This window comes from Microtus ochrogaster, chromosome 4 (assembly GCF_000317375.1).
Source record: "Microtus ochrogaster isolate Prairie Vole_2 chromosome 4, MicOch1.0, whole genome shotgun sequence".
NCBI lineage: Eukaryota > Metazoa > Chordata > Mammalia > Rodentia > Cricetidae > Microtus > Microtus ochrogaster.
In genome coordinates, this window is record NC_022011.1 from 83,411,157 (window position 1) to 83,434,991 (window position 23,835).

General features: G+C 36.8%; 1 protein-coding gene across 4 annotated transcripts in view; it reads right to left on the minus strand.

Annotated features, from left to right (window-relative positions):
* Window positions 1-436: 436 nt before the first annotated feature.
* Window positions 437-23,835, minus strand: part of Atf2 (activating transcription factor 2) — a 97,949-nt gene continuing 74,550 nt past the window's right edge. For all 4 annotated transcript variants that reach the window (XM_026778268.1, XM_005346586.3, XM_005346584.2 and 1 more), the window contains 4 exons: window positions 14,741-14,890; window positions 12,600-12,806; window positions 8,085-8,190; window positions 437-3,053 (listed from right to left, as the gene is read on the minus strand). In XM_026778268.1, the coding sequence (XP_026634069.1) occupies window positions 2,827-3,053; window positions 8,085-8,190; window positions 12,600-12,806; window positions 14,741-14,890 (690 nt within the window). In that variant the 3' untranslated portion in view covers window positions 437-2,826. The remainder of the gene's footprint in view (window positions 3,054-8,084; window positions 8,191-12,599; window positions 12,807-14,740; window positions 14,891-23,835) is intronic.

Sequence of the window (23,835 nt, forward strand, 5' to 3'; positions counted from 1 at the left end):
AGCATTTCCTGGTGGGTTGGATATGGGCTGTGGGAATAAAGAATCAATGACAAGGTTGTTTTGGCTTAAGCTGCTGGAAGAATTAAGCTGTCACCAACCAATGGAAGACTGAAAAAGAGCAGATGAGGGAAGGTTAGTTCAGTGTTGGATATGGTTTCCAGTGGTTTCCTAGGTAGTGACAGGTGGGTCTCATGGTTGAAGCTTGGGTGATGTTCCAGGCAGGGCACATAAACTGAAGATGAAGGGAACCTAAAGCGAGCACAGAGACAGAAACAATGCCTGGCACTGGAAGGGCCTTCCAGAGGGGATGGGTGGCAGTATGGACATGGAAAGAATCTCAGGCTCTTCTCAGGAAATTAAATGTCCTGAAGTGAGGGAAAAAATAGCAGGCTAATCACTTTGTGAGAGACAGATAAAAACAAGCAAATTATAAACATAATTTAAAGATAGAATTTATTCTCTGATGGTTTAGTCATGCAAACTGTACATAAAAGAAAATAGTACAGTTTGTGTAACATTGCAAATATAAGGACTCAAAATGCTAGGTACAGAAGTAGTGTGACATTCTGGAAGTCAAAATGGATTTTTTTTGTGTGTGTTTATACAACTAATAATGATTTTTATTTGCTGAGTACAGACTGATTTACAATGAGAGCGTTGTCAACCGTGGTAAGTTCGTTAACCATTACATGACTTTTCACATCTATGTATTTCTACTTTACAGTTGCAAGAACCTGTTACCAAAAAACTGAAGCGTTCACAAACCGGAAGAGGAAAGCAAAATGTTGTCAGGGTGCAGAGAGTGAGACATGGAGGCTCTGACCAACCTTACCCATCTACAACAGAAAGAGCTTGTCTGGAGAATTCATGTTTTGTGCCTTTGAGAGCAACTCCTTAGCATAACAATGACAAAACCATGATTGAAACTGATTACTTTAAATATGACATCAGGCTGAAAGTAACAGACACAAATACAATCAACAACCAAAATGCTCTCATTTTTACTAAGCCAAGTAATAAAATTCCTATTATCTTCATACTTAAAAGTTCTGAAATGTGATTTCTATAATTTGCATGTTTCCCAGTCTGGAACTTAGGCAGGCGGGATGGAGATTTCCCTGACTCAAGGGCACTCCATACAGGCTTTGGAAACGTCAGTCTCATCAAGAGACGGCCCCAAGACCGCAGCGATAGTGTAGTACGGATGCAGGACAGACCACACAGCTTAGTATAAACACAGTACAGGTATTTACAGAATGGAATCCTGCTTCAACGCCAGAAGTTGCTACTGGGTAGGACTCAACTATTTTACAAAGTTTTCTTACACACATCTACTACTTTTTTATTTTTATGTTTAACAATTTAGTCTATTTAAAATATTGTACTGTATTTTTAACATAACTGCAGAATAAAAATAGATAATGGCACATTAGAAAACTCAGTATTCCACAGACAACTGGATATGAGCGAAGTGTAACTACAATCGTCTCATCAGAACAAGCTACTTCATGGAATGTTAGTTATCCAAGCCTGCACAGTAATGGCATCTGAAACTGCAGTCATCTATTGCCAGCAACACACTGAAGGCATCGTTAAACATTCAAGCAAAGATCGCTGGCATAAACTATTGGAAGATGCACACACACACATACACACACACATACACACACACTCATTCTCTCACATTCCCACATTATAATTACATTGTTCTAAAGATAGATACTGATTTTTTTTCCACGAGAAACATTATCAAAATTGGCTACTAAAAGATGACAGTGCTTTCACAAGAATAAGTACAAGTTAGCTCGCAAGTACAAGTACAACAATGGGGGAACAGTCTTAAAATTTCTAAGTCGTAATTTTAGGCTTTTCTGGCAACCACATCATACTTCATTATGCATAAACTTCTCACATTGCTACCTGAAATCTGCAAAACAAAACAAAACAAAACAAACCACACTCAACAACAGAAACTCAAACAAAACAAATCCCAAAATGACAAGAGCAAACTTTAAAAATTACTAGACATCTGATAACCCTGTATCATACATTATATAATTTCATAGTTTTCAGTCTCAAGAACACAGGTTTAAAATACTGAATTTAAGACTTAAAAAATCAAGTCATTTTTGAAATGCTCAAGATTCCAAAATTTTTGTCTACTTAATCTTACAACATTGCAGGGTGGTGGATGACTCTGGCCAGTTTAAGAATGTGCATAAAGCACTAAGTGTCTCACCAAACTTCCACCCACTTAAAAAAGGGTTTCAGATATTCTTCCTTTTGCATGATGTGCAAAATAAAAGGCAAAAAGATTAAAAGGAACTCTCTGTCTTTTCTTCCCTAGTGCCTTACAATGTTGTTCCTATTACAAAGTCAATAGGGACTCTGCAGAACTTTGGTATAAATCATAACAAGACAACATCACAGCTCAGGGTGAAGGAAGGGGTGGGCAAAGAAACGGAAGTGGGAGGAGTGATTCAGTTAACACCCCCATTTATTAAAACACCACTAAACCAAAGTGAAATAAACCACAATGGATTATAATACAATTTACACATTGAGCACAGAAAAATTAAAAAAATCTAACAATATTTATAAAAAAAGCAAAATCAGTCTTCCAGAGACTAAAATCTTGTTCATTCTGATCGTCTGCTGCTACACCAACTCTAGAGCCAAATACAACTTCAAGTAAAAAAAGGAAAAAAAAAAAAAAAAAAAGAAATTTACAACCACAGATTTCGCATAAATGCAAACTGGTCTTTCCTTGATTTCCCTTTGAAGTCACTCATCAGTATCTAGAGCTGCTGCACGGAGGGTCTTTAATCAACTTCCTGAGGGCTGTGGCTGAGAGGAAGGAGGCATAACCATCTGGGAAAGCACGGGCTCCGTGCTCTGGTCCGCCATCTGGGTGAGGACTGAAGTAGCCCCGGCTTCCACCTTTGAGGTTGAGCTGACTCCGTTGGACGTGCTGACAGAGCTGTGCTGGATTGCTTCTGTGTGTGGGCTGCTGGGCACGGAAAGGTCTTCTGAACTATCATCTTTATCAGCAGCTGAGTGGAAAAAATGAAAACCCATTTTTTTTTTTTTAGCAGTATTGACAAAAACCCATTATTGAGTTGAGTCCACACATAGAGCTGGAAGACGTTTTATAGTACTGTTACTCAGGACAAGCCGCACAACTGAAATAACTGAATCTGGCTCCAGTCAGAAAGTAGGCAACTGTGTGCGCATCAGGCCAAATGAAGGCAGAGCATCATCACACCTGCTAAACAGGGTCAGAGAAATGAGGCAGAGCCAGGTGGGTGCTGTATGTATTTAATCTCAGCACTCAGGAGGTAGAAGCAGACAGATCTCTGAGATCAAGGCCAATCTGGGTTATATAATGAGACCCTATCAAAATACAAACAAAACAATAACAAAAAAGAGGCATCTCTGTTCCATACATCTGTAATCCCATGACACTCCAGAGGCAGCAACAGAAGGATTGCAAGTTTGAGGACAACCTGGGTTCTAGGCCAGCATGGGAGAGGCCAGAGTCTGGAACACAGCTGCTCACAGATATAACTAGCATGGACTGAGCTACACATCTAACAAACTAAGCTTTCTGCCTACCTGTCACCCCAATTAAAAGATAAAAAACAATTTATAACCACATGCACAAACGAGATGAATATTACAAATTTTATTTTCGATTATTCCCTCTGCATTTACCAGACTATTTTTTTCTACCTAAATTTTTATCTACTGCAGTCATGAATGATTAGAAAATCTGAGTTTAATGATGCATACATATGAGAATAAGTAATATTCAAAGACTAAATGTCACCAGCTGTTGGAGCTATACAAATTAATTGGGATTCAAATGCACATCCATACAAAACCTAAGATACTGAAACAGAGGAAGCACTCAGGAAAGGGCATTCTAAGTATCCGTGGAAACAAATTTAGAATAGTCAGACTTGAACAACAAATCTCTTACATCTTTATTTTAGTAGACTAGAATTTTATTTGGTGAAAAATCTGATATCCAACAGAGACGGACATGTGTTAAACCTACAAGTTCTAGATACGACGCGGATACACACGCTGGTCCTTCGCATCCACTGGGAACTTGTCAATGACACTGCTCATTCCTTTTTCACATGAGGTAACTCTTGGGATTTCTTTAATCTGCTCCTCGAGTTCTAGATTTATCACAGTGGAATATAATCCCTACAGCTTTGTTTGCTGCTATACAACATAAAATACCATCATACTAGACACATTCTTTTCATTTTTCCTTCCTTCTTTTATGTTTTTAAAACAGGGTCTTACAATGAAGGCCAGAATTGCCTTAAACTCATGGCCAATCCTCTTGCCTCGGCGTTCTAGGTGCCGGGATTATAGGTGTGTGCTGACATGCCCAACTTGGATGCTTTCTATTTTTGGACTTAAAAATCAGTTTTAGTTAAGTGTTTTAGAAGGTATTCAGGCTTTCTAGTAAATATGAGAATGCAGACCAGCCAACTGATGGACCTACTTACTATCGACAGCAGACTGCAATGGAACAATTACCTGTGATTTGTCATGGACAGTGGGTACCTTATAGAGGGAGAAATACTTGGCAAGTATAATGAGAATAAATAAAATTCCTCATTTTGATCATTTTCTGAAATAGAGAAGTTCTTACAGGATTTATACATCAGCCTCAAATCCATGTATTTTTAAAAAGCTGAATTTAAAATTTGTGAGATGCAATTCTATCTTTTTCATAATGTGCTGTGTAAAGGCAAACATGTTTCCCTGAACCAAATCTGATCTCAAACTACACAAAAAAAAAACACCTCAATCAGAAATCTTAAAAAAATACAAGAATCAGAAAACATACTCTAGGCAAAAATGAATACTGTAACACTTATAATTCTATTCCACCAATGTAACAGTGACAGTTTAAAGAAAATACTGGCAATAACAATTCAAGTGGAGAAAAGATCAAAAAGCTGTTATTTCCCTATTACTCTTCTTCATCAAAACAACAAGCTAAGTCTACATGCTAGATTCTAGTAAAACATCAATCTCAAAGACAGAGAGGCTGATTGGTAATATGAGAAAATATAAAAATATATAGGAAAGAATGACTCAAAATCAAAGTTAAAGAAGTGCGTATCTGGGGCTGGAGAGATGGCTCAGAGGTTAAGAGCATTGCCTGCTCTTCCAAAGGTCCTGAGTTCAATTCCCAGCAACCACATGGTGGCTCACAACCATCTGTAATGGAGTCTGGTGCCCCTTCTGGCCTGCAGGCATACACATAGACAGAATATTGTATACATAATAAATAAATAAATAAATAAATAAGAAGTGCGTATCTATAGACTCATAGAATAGGTTAAAGTACATCTTTAGGCAGTACAAAGAATTAACAGTTATTTATTCGGTAATTATAATTTGTGTATATGAAATACTTTTGCAATATATTATATCTGAACCTATGTCTAATTTTAGCATCTGAGGGAAAAAATGAACAAAATAACCAAAAATACTAGAAAGACGCATATGCTGCCCCCAGAGAACAACTTTTAGTTTAAATAAGATGTTTGAAAATTCAACCCCTCTCCCTCTCTGATGTGTTTGAGCACGTAGAAGCCAGAGGACATTTCTGGTAGTTGGTTCTCTCCTTCCAACCTGTGAAGACAGGGCATCCTTTCTTGTCTGTTGTGTGTACTACAGACTAGCTGGCTTCTAGTGTCCACATGTATCTTTCTCCATAGATGCTTACCATGCACCCAGCTTTCTGATGTGGTTTCAGGGACAGAACTCAAGCTGTCAGGTTTGCACAGCACATGCTTGCCTGCTCAGCCATCTTGTAAGCCTGGCAATCCAATTCTTTACCTAAGTTCCCTACCTATGTTCATACATATAGTCAATAATAAAATTTGCTGATATTCAATTTGGGCTCAAAAGGCTTTCTTCCAATTACAATTATACAGACAATAATATAATTTAAATTATACATGCTCATATTCTAGAGAATATGATTCATTCCAATAAGATCATGAACTTAAGTATTAAAAGTGCATTGTGATTTTTTTAAGTCAGGTTTTATATTATTTAAGAATTAGGGTGCTCAATACAAAGTTTTCCCATAACCGAGGGGTTTCTTGGGATGTGGTACAGAATTTTCAGTACTGAATCTTGGTTAGGCAATATTTCAACTGCTAGTACTGCTACTTTACCTAAGAGATTCACAATAACTTTAAGTTTCATTAAACCTAGCTTTCTTTTCACAAATATTTTAAAAGATTTAGCTGGCAGTGCAGCACACACCGATATTGTGTGCTACATTCAGAGTGTGGAATTTATTTCTTCAAGATCTATTTGTCTAATCTGTTACCTTGATGACAGACATTAGACTTATATCAAAATTTAAAATAGAACTTTAAGCCAGACATGGTGGCACACGCCTTTAATCCCAGCACTCAGGAGGCAGAGGCAGGTGGATCTCTCAGAGTTTGAGGCCAGCCTCAAACTGGTTTATATATAAACGGGTTCCAGGACAGCCAGGGCTACATACATAGCGAAACTCTATCTTGAAAACAAACAAACAAAAAAACCAAACAAAACAAAATAAAACCAAAAACATAAAAACTGGTTTACATTTATTAAGCATATATTGTCTGCATAATTAAAATAGTTGAGATTATCCAATCAGTAATAAAAGATTTTAAAACTGTAGATTATTTTCAATTAAGTACAATGTAAGAGTTAATTTCCTTCTAATTTTACAAAATCACTCATATAGTTCCTTGTAAACCATCAAAATCCAATGCAGCTTTCTTGCTTAAGAAAATCGTGTATGCATAATGTTGAACTCAGTAGCATCTATGGGAAATGATGCTCTTAAGTCAGATGGGAACTGTAATGGCCTCATCCCTACAGCAATCACAGTTAATACAAATCCCAAACATAGTTCTATATGGTTCCAATTTACTCCACAATGTGTTTCACTGTCCTGTCAAAATGACTAGATATCAAATATGAGATTTATATGTTCAGAACAGACAAAAATCAGTATTCTAAATATATATGGCAAATGAGAGTAGCTACGTCTACTGAATCTCTTAAATTAAAAAATATTGCTCGTTTTGATGAAACTGCTTACAATTAACTACAAGTAAAGATGGTAGCCATTAAGTTTTATTGTAAGTACCTGAGGAACTGTTTGCATCCAATACAAAATGTTTCCTTCGTTTGAATTACTGACATTGGCAAATTAGAATGAAGTGGATACATATGGTTGAAACAATCTTCACATTTACCAATATCCTGAAATACCACTAAATCATAAAAACGGAAGGCCGTGGGTTATGTATTATAAATGTTGCCTAATGCATTCCCAGCTCTGTTATTTGTTAAAAATTTGTGTGTGGCAGACAAAATTGGCTATTTACTCAGGAGTAACAGCTGGTTCCAACACTGCATCTTGTCAAGGAGGAGGACATTAGAGAAAGGAAAAAGCACAATTAACCTCTACAAAGCTGGAAACAGAAGACTCTCACCTGGCGGTAGTGGGGGGCATAAAGGAAATTTATAAGCAAATAATTCCAATACTGTTCTGTTTTAGCATTTTTATGATTAATGTGACAGTACCACATAAAAACTCACAACCATACAAACACTGTCCAATGCTCACATTATCAGACAAAGAACAGTAGGATATGATAGTATAAATGGAGAGTATATGGTTGAATGAAGACAGCGGACTAAAAAAATTCTCATCATGACTAAATGGGACAGGAAAGGAAAAACTGCTTGGCTCTGTCAATTCAAGACAAAGTGTTAACCTGTGACAATACATGACCACTGATAGTAAAGACTGTACTTAAAAAAATGTGTAGCTGACCAACAGTGATTCATAATGCCTAGAAAAAGCTAGAGGTAGGAAACTTTCCTTCCCAGCCCAGACTAAAATAATCTTGCAGAAACTGCTATTTAATTTAAGCACTACAATTGCAGCCTGCACTGTTTTACTGGAAGCTCTGCTCACTCTGGCAGTCTGTCCTGATGCAGGCAGCCTAGGCTGTAGGTAACGGAGCATTACTCACTGTGATAGCCAGACTTCTTCTGCATGGCGGTGACAGGGCAATCTTTATGAGCCAGGAGAAGCTGTTTCAGCTGTGCCACTTCATTTCTCAGCAGGGTGACTTCGCTCTGGAGAAGAAACAACTCCTGTGCTTACCATCATTAGACACAACACATTTTACTACTTAAAGGAAGTGAGACTGAAGGTATGAAAACTGCATCTTTTGGCAGATATAAGGGACATATGCTATTTAAATAAATTTAATCAATATATACATCAGTTTTGTGTTTTAGCATTTATACAAACATTTCTAGTTTAAAAAACCGAAATCATATCAACACCATAACTGGCATTCTAGCTCACCATTGCCATGGGAACCCTCATACACTATAGGTTACTCACTGAAGATCTTTATTTTACAAATATTATATGCTCTTTTGATTATCTGAAGACTTGAAAATGTCAGTAATTAGGATGAATTTTCAATGACTTCATTTAAAAATGGAAAGTTTTCATTTTAAAAAATGGAAAGTTCATTCTGGAAATACAATTAAGCAAGTTTGTAGTTTAGAACAAAGAAAATACACTTATTCAAGAATCATGGATCACTAAACCTAACTGCTGAGCATTATCCTGGGCACGAGAACCAATCAAAGTGGATATACTGTTAAATAAATTTGTTGCCTGTGATACTGACACCAAAATTTATTAAATGTTATGGCCATGGTGATCTGTTTTATTCCTTACAACAGAATGAGTACTTCTGTTGAGTTAGAAATACTATTATTGATTTAGTAAATGAGTAGCTTTAAAAAAATTCATTATTAAAATGTTTCTTCTCATCTAGATTTATAATAATTCTAACCATCTAGGTTTTAACTAATTAAAACCTCAAAGTATTAACAGATAAGAACATTTTGCATACTAGCACACATAAAATTGTAGGCACATAATCCACCAACACCTCTCTTTTTGAGACAAGATATCATTGCATCCCAGGCTGGCCTCTAAACTACAGCAATTCTCCTGCCCTAGACCTGTGTGCTAGGATTACTATTAAATGTGCACCACCAAATTCAATCTCCATTCTACCTCTTAAACCAGAAAGCTGCTTGTGAAATATTTTAGCAGATTGGTCTTATTAGACCTTCCTAAGTGACTGGTGACAGAAACAAAATCTTGAGAACAAAGGTCAAGCAATCTGAAAAATGAGTGTGTGCAAACAGTTTCCCACACTCTACAACACTGGCAACATGTACTAAAGCATAGAACACAACTTTATGCTAGTATAACCCTAAACAGTAAAAGGTTAAAGTACATTTAGAATACTGCATTTAAGAATAGGTAGTAGGGGCTGGAGAGATGGCTCAGTAGGTTAAGAGCACTGGTTGCTCTTCCAGAGGACCACGGTTCAGTTCCCAGCACCTGCATGGCAGCTGACAACTGTCTGTAACTCTAGTTCCAGGGGATCTGACACCCTCACACAGACATATATGCTGGCAAAACACCAATGCAATTAAAATTTTTAAAAAAAGAATAGGTGTGGGGGCTGGAGAGATGGCTCAGCGGTTAAGAGCATTGCCTGTTCTTCCAAAGGTCCTGAGTTCAATTCCCAGCAACCACAAGGTGGTCCACAACCATCTGTATTGAGGTCTGGTGCCCTCTTCTGGCTAACTGCATACAAAATAAATAAAAAAATATTAAAAAAAAAGAATAGGTGGTTGTAGATTCATCTCTAATAACCATGACTTCACTGGCATAATACTCAGGTAGGTTTCTAGTACCAGACATGGTTTCTCTCTTGTTAAGAGGTTCTTAAGTCCAATTAGAGCTGTTGGTCACCACCAAGGTATGCACGGTACTGCTGCACCAGCAGGGTTACTGTGCCATCTGGTCACCGATGCAGCTTGTAAGTATCATAGCAGGGTTAAGGTAGTTGACGGCTGCCCTCCTTTGGAAGCACATATGGCACCTTCTGGTACCATGAGAGCTAGTCTTCAGGGAAGCAGTGTTTAGACTGGTTCCAGCTCAGGGATCTTTGGGCCCTTCCCTATTTCTGAAGTGCAATGGGGACTTACCTTCCACCTCTGGCGGTAGGGGAGTGTTAACAAAGGGCAACAGCAATAGACTGTTTTGTGAGTCTCTTGGAAAGCCCTGGACAACAATTAAAAAGAGGGTGTATCATGTCTAATCCTAGTGATTTTGCTAGGTGGTCCTTGGTTCTTGGATGAAGTTACGTCCACCCAGATGAGAAAGGTTCATTAAAACTATGTATGTATATTCATACACAGAATATTATAGTTTTGGGGGTTATTTTTTTGGAAATAGTTAAGAGTTTAAAGCCCTTGTGGCTTTTCCAGACTTCCCCTCCCCTGCTTTTGTCCTGACTTCTCGTTCCCACTTCCTACATCAGAACACTGTATACTGTCATTCCCCTTATCCTCCTCCATCTCCCAGCTCTTCTGTATTTATCTTCCTGCCTCTCCCTTAGGGGCTCCTGACTTTTCCGTTTTCCTGATCAGATCACTTGTACCCTCCTAATCTGCTCTCTCACCCATAAAGTCTGACAACACAACTATCTAAATGTTAGCTGAACAAGAATGACAGCAATGAACATGCCAAACTGAATGGAGAAAAGCCCCCAAGGCCTCAACTGAGGAAAGCTGGGAATGGGAGAGATGGGAGAGATGGTGTTCCTAAGGAAGAACATACCAATTGCTTGTCCAGTATCAAAGACTCGTCCTCAAAAACATACATACAGGTAGCATTATACAGACTCAAAAGTTATATCTGGGAACATATATAGTATGTGCAGCAACAATTAGTTGAAAAAAAAAAAGAGGCCATGAATTTGAAGGAGAGAGAGGAGGGGTACATTCTGGCTTTGGAGGGAGGAAAGGGGAGAGATGTTAAAAAGAAAAAAGGTTTTATTAAAAACAAAAAGGCACATTTAAATCATTTTGTTAACATGAGTTTCTGCAAATATAAATAATAGTAATTAATATTCTAATGGGTTTGACAAAGAATTTTTTTGGTCTATGTATAGATTAGTATGTATGTTTCATTTTATTTAAAAGAAAAGTTAATTTTGTTCTAAAAAACTGTGGAAGTTTTTGAGTAAAATTCATTTGCCATGATGATGATATTTACTAAATCCTAGTATATATTTGGACTTTATGTTGTTTAGTAAGTCATGATTAATCTGTTTTTCAAATTATTGAAATTATATGGTTAAAAGTAAGTTTTGTAAATGACAATCTATTTATTCTAAAACAACCGAATTAATATGCAAAATTCAACAAAGACTTTAAGAATGTCTGTCTCACAAATGAAAACTTGTTATAAAACTTAGTTTAAGTAAGTGCTGTATAGGATGCTAAACTGTTTTCTAAGCATTTAAACAATTATATTTATGGTACACTGCAGATCAATTTAAGGAAGAAGTCAAGTGTCCCTCTTACTATGAGTTTTGTGCATATATGAAGATTTACTGGAAACTGGGAATGGATAATTCAAAAGATTGATCTAGTCACTTGCTATTTGGAAAGCTGAGGCAGGAAGGTCTTGAATTTTAAGCAAGTCTGGGCAATTTAGTGCTCTAAACTCAAATTCCTAAATAATAAAGAAGGCACTAATTAGTGGCAGAGTAGAGAGGCCCTGACTTTCTACTACTGTTCATCTATGTAACAAACAACTACAGTTTGTTAACATTAATTTCCAGCTAATTGGTAGTTCAAAAGATACTACTAGAGAATGCTCACAATGTCAAATGTAAAATTATGAAAACAGGAAAGAAAGAAGGAAGGAAAAAGGAAAGAGGAAGAAAGGAAGGCAATAAACACACTTGGTGCTACTTAATACTTTTACTGGAAATCTTACCAAAGACTTGAATGGGGAAGAAGCCTTAAAATCTTTATACCACACAAGGCCCTAAGAAATGTATTTGAGGCACATCGGCAGGGCAGTATAAAACCATTTGTTCTGCCACTGGCCAAACTGTACCTGTCCTGTAGATACAGGATCCTTCAGTTTCCAAAGCTGTCAATCTGGTACCTTTCACAATCACTATATTCACTTAAAATTAAAAAACAAAACACACACACACACACACACACACACACACACACACACACACAGGAACAAAATAAAACTAATTCAAAGAAAGAATGACAAAACTGGCACTGAAACAACTTTATGGTTAATATAAACCGAAAACAAACAAACAAACAATCAAAAACCAAACAACAACAAACCTCAGTGATATTTTTAAAGTTTTTGAGAACTTTATAAAGTTCAAGCAAGGTAATTAGGGTATTTGTGAAACACACAAATAAACAGTTACATATAACATTTCTTCACTGTGCCAGTGTTGAAAGTGGTATTACTTCATGTCATCATCCACAAAGGTTTAGGAGACCATGGTATACAGATGCAGTATACATCATGTCTTAAAGTATTTGAAGACTCATCTAGAGAGAAATGGAAAAACTATGTTCCTAACTAATAAACACAAGTAAGCTGCATTTATGCCCCATACCTGCAGCTGGCCATTCAGTGAACTCAAGTCTTCTGCTTTCTTCTCTAAGGATTGAACCCAGACTTTCCTTTTTTGTCGGCATCTTGAAGCTGCTGCTCTATTTCGTTCCAGAAACTTTCTCCTTTTCTCATCAGGATCTTCATTAGCTGCTCTTCTTCGACGGCCACTTGTATTTTGGGTCTGTGGAGTTGTGTGAGCCGGAGAAGCCTGTAATAACATGGAGAGAAGCTTGTGACATTATTGTGTTGAGTAAATTAACACAGGCAAGGCACGGTATAAAAGGAAGAGCTGCTAACTTTATGCTATGAAACTTGATGATCAACACCAGTACTCTGGAACAACATGAAAATCACTCTGTGGCTGAATTCCTTTTAAATAACTAAGCTATGTGATAGCGAAATGCTCAATGTGATGTATGGAGAATGTCTTCCTTAAAGCATTTGTATTATTGACTGCCTTGCTAAAGGACCATAGCAATGAAGGGGCTAATGGCATTCTACTATACCCTATTCAGTCCTCATCAGAGAAGCTTCTTCCTGTAGCAGATGGGGACAAATACAGAGATCCACAGCCAGACAAAAGGCATGCATGTGCAGGGCTTGTGGAGTTTGCACCAGGTTGGGGTCTTAAAGATGAAAACAGTGGACACATACCCCCATCCCTCACCCAGAAGATACCTTCAATTGGCAGCCACTTGCAAATGAAAAATTAGTTTTCTCCAAGGGATTCTCACTGGGGAATCAAACCACTTAAGGGTAGGCTGCGCGCCCAAAAGTAGTGATTAACACAAAACAAACTCAAAGGAATCGTTGGAGGGTCTTTGTCTCATAATGTTAAGTCAGGGAATTTATTTTATTTTTAACTTATAGTTTTTTGTATGTATTATGGCTTCTAGGGTTTTATGGGATTCCTATATGTATGAATATATGTGTCTCAGTGTCTACATGTGTTTCTTGTTCTTATTCTAATTTGTTTGCTTTTGATTTATCATATTATTATTATTATTATTATTATTATTTTAGATGACTGCTTTCTTCCTTCTTCTTTTTATTTTCTCAAGACAGGGTTTCTCTATGCAGCCCTATCCTGAAACACACTCTGTAGACCAGGCTGGTCTCAAAACTGCCTGTTTGTTCCTAATGAGAGAAAGAAAGGGTGTGGGTACAAATGTGAGGGAAGATGGGGGAGGAATCGGGAAGAGTAGGGGGAAGGGAAACCATAATGAAAATTTATATGGAAAAAAAATCTCTTTTCAATAAAATAAAAAATGCATGTGTATTTTAATAAACTATTTTTGTAAATGTTCTTTTTAACTGATTTTATACCTATTCAACCATTTGAAAACTAATCACTATAAGTTAGTTTACAACCATTTTTCAATTCTATTTTAAAATAAAATTTATTAAATATGCCAGTTTTACTAAAATAAATAGTTGTTTTCATAATAATACTTATTTTCCAGGTAAGGAGAAGCCTACCGGACCTTGATTTTCATTAATGGTCAGCTTAGTTATCTTTGATCAGCCCAGGATATGAAACTTCAGTCACTAATCACCCTGTGTAGTACGCAGGGCTGTCCAATGTTAGGGACCCTCATCGCCTTACAAATTCCAAACTGTGCCACAGAATATGGCAGTGTGGGGGAAACAAACTCTTGAAAATGATGCTGAGGAAAGAGAACTTTGGACTACCAGCATGTGCTCAAAAGGAAAAACCTAAAAAATTATTTTATCTATTATTAAGTATATTTTAAAATAGCATAACCAAATAAAATGTGGATTTATGAACACAATAAGCTCAAGATGGGTTTGGTAGGCATATCACCAAACTAATTTCTTACTCTACATACTCTTAAGAAATAAAATAATCATTTAACTCTTTGTTCAAATAACTAATACTAAAAACTGAGCATTAGGGGTGATGATATGGCTCAGAAAAAGGGAGCTTACCTAGCAAGCTTGTCTAGCATGCTTGAAGTTCTGAATTCAATCTCTACCAGCACAAATAAATGCCAAATTAAGATGGCTATATCCATATCATATGCTTAGAGACTATAAATAGATAAAGAAGTCGCATAAGCTGTACTGTATTTTTCTTTTAAGGATGACCAGAGTGGTGAATGATGACAGCATCACACATACCGGAGTTTCTGTAGTGGAGGTGGCTGGCTGCTGTAAGGACTGCTGACGAGATTCTTCTGACTGAGTTCTAACCAATCCACTGCCATGGCCTTTTACAGTATCACCATTGGTAACTGGAGGGTGTTGCTGGGTCAAAGCAGCCTTTAATCTCTGAAATGCAAACACTATTTTGAAAAATGGCTCCTGTCTTACATGCAAGTCTAACTCTCAAGATATTCTTTGATTAACTAGGAAGATAGTATTCATCAAAGAACACATAAATACATTTGACTAACTAGAAAGATAGTATTCATCAAAGAACACATAAATACATTTGGCTTTAAAATTTGTTTTCATTTCACTGGATTATAATAAATATCACTATGAAAAACTAGAACCCTGGAAAGCTTTGCTCTTTGTCTAGCACAACTATAGGATTTTATACTTTGTTGTACTTCATTCTGGGAAGACGTAAAAAACTGAAAATACTGTATCCAGTCTTGTTCAATTAAAACAAAAATTAATAAAGAACATCAACTCTTTGTATGTTTTCATCTACCCTCTCGAACCCTACGCCCATGCCCCTTTTATCAGCCTTTGCACAGATCCCAAGATTTACTTCTCTTCTTCTAGACAGGCCTATCTGATCTCTGCTTTCAGGTGCTTAGGATTTACTAGGATGACGACTGGATGTTGCATTTTAAGCGTATTTTATTTATTTCTGTGTGTGTACATACACCACATGCAGAGGACAACCTTTTGGGAGTAGATCCTTTCCTACCATGGATTCCAGGGTTGGAGTACTCTTACCAGATGAGCCATCTCAGCAATCTGATGCTGCCTTTTTTAGGCTACTATGAGGATCTAAAATACTGAAGAATTTAAAATTTAAATTTATGGTCCTCTCCTTCCCTAGTACAAAGACCATTTCATACCACCTTTGGGATTTATTTATGCATATGTGTGAGTGCCTGCATGTATGTTTGCATGCTGTGTTGTGTGCCTGGTACCCATGTAGGACAAAAGAGGGCATTGGATCTCCTAGAATGGAGTTACAGGTGGCTGTGAGCTACCATGTGGGTGACAGAAACAAATCCAGGTCCTCTATAAGAAAAACAAATGCTTTTAACCACTAAGCCATCTCCCCAGCCCTGAAAGATCTATTTGTTTTACTTTACATTTTGCCAGTAACTGAATCAGATCTCAGGAATTTAAATATGAAAGATCCAGTGTTAAAATGATGCTTTAGAAACAATTGAAGGTTTTTTGTTTTTTTTTTTTAAATAAAGATACAACTTGAACTGGGCTTGGGGTATGCCTTTAATTCTAGCACTGGGGAGAGACAGAGACAGTTAAATCTCTTGAGTTCAAGGCCAGACTGTTTTATGCATGAAGTTCCAGGTCAGCCAGAGCTACATAGTAAGACCCTGTTTCACAAATGCTCAAACTCGAGAATACACACACACACACACATTGAATAAATGAAACTTGAATGAAGCTTATAATAGAATTTCTATACATTATTTGTTAACCAACCAGATAATAAGCTCTTTAACAGTAGAGGTTGTCTTGTATGTTTTTCTATATCCTGTTTTAGAAATAGTCCACTGATGAATAGAAACATGATTAATGACGGGACTTCAGTGACCTAAGAGACCTAGAGCCATTATTGCTGACACTGTTCTTAATAACTGAGATGTAGCCCTTAAGCCTCAAATGAGTCAGAGATAATTTTATCCCTCCCTCCTTTCTCACTAATAAAAAAATGAATCGAGGGCTTTGGAGGTACTATGCAATTTTTCTACCACTGAGCTACACCTCAAGTTCCGCATTTTCTTAAGAGACCAATTTTGTATCTGGAGGAAAAGAGTTATCTATACACATGTAGATAGATGTGTGCGTGTGTGTGCAGAGTCATGTTGTAGTTGATTTAGTGCTTGCTAGGTGTAAATAGAACTGATTGAGATGTTAAATGTTATGCAGATCGTTGGCAATCATCACTCTCCTACTTTCTCTGATGATCTAAACATAGCTGTTCAAGAAGAGCTTTTGAAAAAGTTTTCTAAACAATTCTAGAATTGCTTTCATTTATTCCAACTTAAATTCTACAAATATCCAAACTTTAGCAATTTCTTCATTATATAGAGCCCATATTCCATAAAAATGTCACCAGAATTCATCTGGGATCATGATTATGTCTGTGTATTAGTGGGCATTTCCTCTTTCTGTCAATCATTTTAGATTAGGGATCTGACTTTAAAATGAAGTCGGCAGTTAAAGTTTCACTGGTGTATGTTGTGTGTAGTGATTTACTCATTGTATTCCAGTTCTCAGTTTCAAGCAACATGCATCCTGGAGCAGTTCACTCTGTCAACACAATACCCTGCTGCCTCTTGTCACAGCAGCTCCATCCCTGCCCCTGGGTCTGCCAATCTGCTTTGTGACGCTGAGTGTTCTGCGTTATTCAAACTAACTATCACAGCAAAAAGCTGCACCCAGTTTATAACCACTTAAATCTGCTTCTTGCCTCTGTAAAGTACACTTGAGATTCATCTGTGCTATTTTATGATCAGTAGTTCCCAATGTGTTTTTAATTGGAGCCTAGTCCCACTTTATAAATTAACCAACCATCATTTTACTCAAGGTCATACAGCAAATAAACTAGTTCAAGTACTAGGTGTAAACAGACCTACTTTCCAAGTACACAATCTTCCAGGATACCTTTGTATACAGTATACACTGTCCTTAGTATTACTAAAACCATGGAACAGAAAAGATCGTCTGAGACTATATGACTGAATTACTCAAATAAAAATCACTGGGAACTAAATGAGAGCGGTAAATATCAACACTGCCAACTCCTAAACCACGTCACCCAGATGAGGCATGTTTTTTCCTCTTTTCCAGCTGATTTTATGAATGACAAAAGCACAATGTTTGCAAGGTTCTACCAACTTCATTGGTCAGCACACATATTGTTAAGCCTTATACAACTAAAATACAAATTTAGATTTAACTTTCTCAAACTACAACTGAACAAATCTTCAACCTTCAAGTCTTATTTAGAAAATTAATGATAATTTGCTTGTAAGAATCGAAGTGAAAATTAAACGTAACATGCAAAACTAACTAACCCATAAAGGTATTTCTCAAATATGGTTTCCTTATTTCTTTTTCATAAACAAATGTTTTGTGTGTGTGCACATGCGTACACATAGGAGCACGGGTGGGGGCCGGGATAACTTGTGGGAGTCGGCTTTCTCCTTCCAGCAGGTGCGTTCTTTTTTCTAAAAATATTTATTTATTTATTTATTTATTTAGTATACAACATTCTGTCTCTGTATATGCCTGCAGGCCAGAAAAGGGCACCAGACCCCATTACAGATGGTTGTGAGCCACCATGTGGTTGCTGGGTATTGAACTCAGGACCCTTGGAAGAGTAGGCGATGTTCTTAACCTCTGAGCCATCTCTCCAGCCCCCAGCAGGTGGGTTCTTGGAATCAAATTCAGGTGGTCAGATTTACTATCAGATGCCTTTATCCACTGAGCTATCTCATTAGCAGGTTCCCTGATTTGTTCAAAAGAGCTATAGAAGCATGTAAGCTCTCAGCACAGAGGCAAAACTTGGGAGAGTTTAACTTAAACACTTTTCGTTTTCCAAATGTCCTTGGGAATCATCGGAAGCACTGCTGTGGCCCAGTAGTCTACACAAACGATGTGCAAGACCACAGAATCCAGATGCAATCACTGGGTCCTTCTTTCTTTCTTTTTTTAAGAAATTAGAAATAATGTTAGTAACAAATACACAAAGATAAACTAACACAGACAGGATAATGCTGAATGGGAGGATTAAAACAAACCAGATGACTAACAAATCAGTAACTGACTAGAATTGGGAAAATTTTAAAAAATCTTCAAGTAAAGACAGAAAGATCAAAGCTGGAAAATAGCATTGCAGGTCATATAAACTAACACAGACAGGATAATGCTGAATGGGAGGATTAAAACAAACCAGATGACTAACAAATCAGTAACTGACTAGAATTGGGAAAATTTTAAAAAATCTTCAAGTAAAGACAGAAAGATCAAAGCTGGAAAATAGCATTGCAGGTCATATAATCAGAACAGTAGAAGAAACTCTGGGGAGGTGGCCAAGCTTCAGACTTATGCCTTTCATCATTAGAATGTCAGACATCAAAATAAAACCTAATCTGTGCAGGGGTTTCATTTCTGGATAAAAAATGTATAATGTATTCACAGGTTAGCTTAATAAATTTTGTGAAGGGAAAACTTAAAAATGCCTTAGGTAGAAGACATCATAGAATTAAAAAGCATTTAAAGTTTTATAGTCAAGAGCTTAACTCAGAATTAATGAAATACAATAACTACACATAAGGGAGTCTGAAGTACATAAACATCACTCTCCTGAATACTCTTTAGTAGGTAAGTTACTACCACATAGAGCGCTTACGGCAGATACCATATAGAGTACCAGGACTCACTCATTATCCTCCCTTGACTGCCCTAGGGTACCCAGCACTCATCCAGTGAGGAAGCACTAATGTTGGCTCCATGCTGTTACACTGATTACAATGGGTCTGACTTATGAAGTGTGCTACGGGGTATAAACTACAAGACAGAGATTCTAAGGGTTAATTGACATTGCTCTGAATTGCCAATTTTAAAAATTACAGAAGTACATGTAATCTAAAAAAAACACAAAAGATTAAACAAGGTGATGAAAGTAGTAAGCTTTCACACAACTGATATAAAGATATCTATAATTCACTCATATTCATTTTTACAATATTTTCAAGGCCAAATACCTTTGCTAAAATAATCAATGCAAACCTAAACACAAGGGACATTAGTTTTACAAACTGACCTTTGGAACTGGCAGAGATACAGAAATCAATCACCATGTTACAAGTGAAGAAACTCCCTGAGGACTGAAGCTTCTTCTCAAAATTATGGAATAAATTAGAACAGAGATAAAAGAAGAAATTCTGTTGACTAGTAATTCAGTACTTTTTTTTAAAGAATAAACTATTTTATTTTTATTTATTTATATATTTATATTATATTATATTATATTATATTATATTATATTATATTATATTATATTATGTGTATAGCATTCTTTCCACGTGTGCCTGCAAGCCAGAAGGGGGTGCCAGGTCTCATTATAGATGGCTGTAAGCCACCATGTGGTTGCTGGGAATTGAACTCAGGACCTCTGGAAGAACAGTCAGTGCTCTTAACCTCTGAGACATCTCTCCAGCCCCGTAATTCAGTATTTTAAACAATAGCTTTGCAAAAATCAAAGCTTTAGCCCAGTACTATCATATATTTGTTAAGTCCAAAATAAGAGCAGCTTATTCAAAAGAGAAGCTTAATGTTAAGTAAATAAAAACTGAGTATCTAGAGAAATAAAGGTTGAACAATTTAAATAAGATTTACAGGGTCTATAATCTCCACCAAGTGCAACAAAGTCAGGCATAGCTTTAATTTTAAGGTATAGGTATTCCCTATTTGAAAGAATAAAATGTATTTCGAAGAAGCAGACATATGTGTTTGTGTTTAGAGTTAATTTTTAATGGTATAAATTTTAACTGCTATACTGAATGTTTCCTTAGGAAATGGTTATGCCAGTTAAAGGATGAATAGTTTGTTGTGCTGACCATCTGATACACTCATTCTTCAGAGGTGTTTGCTTAAAAAATTGTTATTTATGTTCTATGTTTATGCAGCACCTGAAAATAAATGCTTATCACATCTGTCAGAATTTAGTAGGAACAAACTACTCTATCATAGTTCAAAGAAAAAGATAATGTGCTCTAGGAGCAATTTATGAACAAGTCAGATCCATATTTCACATGTGCCGCAGCAGCTCATCAGAGTGATAACCCTCCTTCTCCTGGGTGTTATCCTACCATCTGCTGCGGTAGTACTTATCTTTATTTTGCAACTAATTAACAGCATAATCTTCTAAATTCAGCAAGTTAATTATCATTATTGTGGTCTTTGCAGTATCATCAGTCCTCATGAAGTCTTGTCTTTCCATCCCTAGAGAGCATAGGAAAATGAAGTCGGTTGGGAGAGGGTCTGTTTCTTTGGTGTGGGCTCATTAGGTGTTTGCTGATTAGCTCGGCATGCAGAGACAGGTCAGAAGAATTCTGCTGAACATGAGGTTCCACGCAGGGCCCAGCGAAGGTAATGTAGGTTTCTGAACATTTGCCAAGATGCACTCTGTCAGCTTTTAGTAGAAACCCCCTGCAGAAAGCCACTGGCTACCAACTGTGCACAGAGAAATTTCTTGGTTTGTCACACAGGTCTTAAAGAAGTCACTCTGGAGGAACTCACTTTACTAAACCTAAACACAATTCCAAGGTGATTAACAGCTTACTCAAGGAATGGTGGGTTGTTTTTTTAAATTATAAACATTCAGAAAAGTTCCATTATTAAAATAGCAGTATAAAAACAAATATCTAGCAGGGCAGTGGTGGCCCACTCCTTTAATCCCAGCACTCAGAAGGCAGAGGCACGCAGATCTCTGTGAGATGGAGAACACCTGGTCTACAGAATGAGTTCCAGGATAGCCAGGGCTACACAGACAAACCCTGTTTCAAAAGAACCTAAATAAATAAATAAGTGGTTTGTGGTTTATGTGATTAATGACAAAACCCTTAAGTCCAAATTTCAAGAGAACTAGTGTAATTTTGTAGAAATTTACAAAGACTAAGAATTTTTTATAGTATTAAAAAGTAACATTATAAACTTGAATATTTGTGAGTTTCTATTTATTTCTGTATCACATTTTTTAAGTTTCCCCCAAACTTGAAAGTTCCTTAAAATGTTTTAAACATGTGAACTGCAAGTTTTAGCAAAAAACCGAAATATTTATATTGTGTATTTGTAGTAGACACAAACATATATTATCTACCTATAGACACTGGGTACCTAAAATTAGGGAGTTAGATCATCTGTGACTGTCTTCAGATGCAGACAGATTAAAGTCAATGTAGTAAAATAAGCGTTTGAGAGATATGTAATTCAAACAATGCTTTAAGATGTTCAGACATGGGGCTGGAAAGATGGCTCAGCAGCTAAGAACACTGGCTGCTCTTCCAGAGGAACAGAACTTAGTGCCCAGCACCTACACAATGGCTCATAACAGTCTGTAACTCCAGTTACAGAGGATCTCATGTCCTCTTCTGGCCTCTTTGGGGACTGCATACATGTAGTACATAAACATACATGACCTAAAACATATATGTAGGCAAAAAAACTTGTACACATAAAATATGAATAAATAAATCATTAAAAAAGATGTTCAGATAATCGAAAGTCAGCATCACTACCAAAACAACAAAGCAAATTCCAACTACCGCAGTGAAAGGGAGATTCAAGTGGGAGCTACAGACAGGTAAAGCCAGAATTACTTAGAGCATCACAGAACAGATCTTGGTAGTGAGTGAGACTCAGACATTTGGGAAGCACAGACGTGGAGTTCTACCCCTGGTGCAGGAAATCATTTATTTGACAATTAAGACACTCCTGTACACTGGGACAGGAACTCAAGGCAACCTTCTTCAGATGGAATGATAAAACTATATGTGTGTTAAATCTTTTCAACTCCCAGAAACTTGCTAAATTGGATGCTGAATTTATGCCTTTCCTCGAAAATTTTTATTACATTTATTTATTTACTTATTTAGTGTGTTTGTATGTACATATGCATGTATGGAAGTCAGAGAGTGACTTGTATAAGTTGGTTCTGTCCTATCATGTAACTCCCAGGGATCAAACTCAGGTCATCAGGTTTGATAGCAAACACTTACCTCACTGGCCCCTCTGGTCATTGAAAAGTCAATCTCAAATGTGTAAGTTGTACTTATTTGGTATTTTATGTTCTAAAAATATCTAAAGAAATTTTTTATATTGAAGACCAGATTATCCTTGGATTTCTTTCTTTTCTTTTGTTTTTTTGTTTCTTTGTTTTTGGTGGCAGAGTCTTGTTAAGCTGCCCAGTTAGCCCCAGGCTCACAATTCTGATTTAGCCTTTCAGTTCTGGGCTGAAACACCTGTGCCTCTATTCTTGAATTTCAGATTAAAACATTTAGATTGACAGGCTGATTTAGCTATATGATTTTAATGTAAGCAACAAGACAACCTCAACTAATAAGCTTTAAAGTAATATAAGGATATTTAAGAAAAACCAAATCTCACTATATTAGCAGCTATTAGAGAACTTAATAAAGTTTCTTAGAAAACTGAGGAAAGAGGTACTGAGTTTACAGAAGGAATACAACATAGTTTAAATCAAGTACATCTTAAAACTTTAAAAAAGCAGCCGTTAATGTAATTGTGCTTCAAAGGTGCTTTGAGAACTTTCAGAATTGTTTTCAAATCTGTAACTTTGCTGAAGAGATGGCTCAGAGGTTAAGAGTACTGCTTGCTCTTTCAAAGGTCCTGAGTTCAATTCTCAGCAACCACATGGTGGCTCACAGTCATCTGTAATGAGATCTGGTGCCCTCTTCTGGCCTTCAAGCATACACGCAGGCAGAACACTATACATGAAATAAATCTTTAAAAACCCAACCAACCAAAACCAAAATATCAAATCTATAACTTTAATACATGTAAACTTTTATTGTGTTTCAGTGTAAATTGTTTTTAAAAGCTGTCCCTGAATTATATTTTTTGTGCACAAAAGTCATCACGAATGGCATCGATATAACAAAACCCAAATATCTCATTTGTAGGATACAATCCTAATGCTCTGGGTGTTAAAAACAAATCAATAATTCCATTCCAGATGATAGAATTCTAGACTGTCTCGTGATCACTAGAAATGTATCCAAGAAAAATCTCAATTTTGACCATTTTGCTTGGTGAAATGTCTTAGTACACATGAAATATTTGTTAAATAAATAGTAAGGGACAGAAATAGCTATAAAGGAGAGCAGTGAGTGCCTGCCTACCGGGCAGGCCTCAGGGTCCCCTGTAAGGGAGCCCAGGCACCTTCAGCTCCTGCGCCAGGCTTCCTGTGCTCTTCTGGATACCGCCCCCCCTTGCTCCGTTCATCCCTTTGTCAGCGGATCACTGGGCTACCC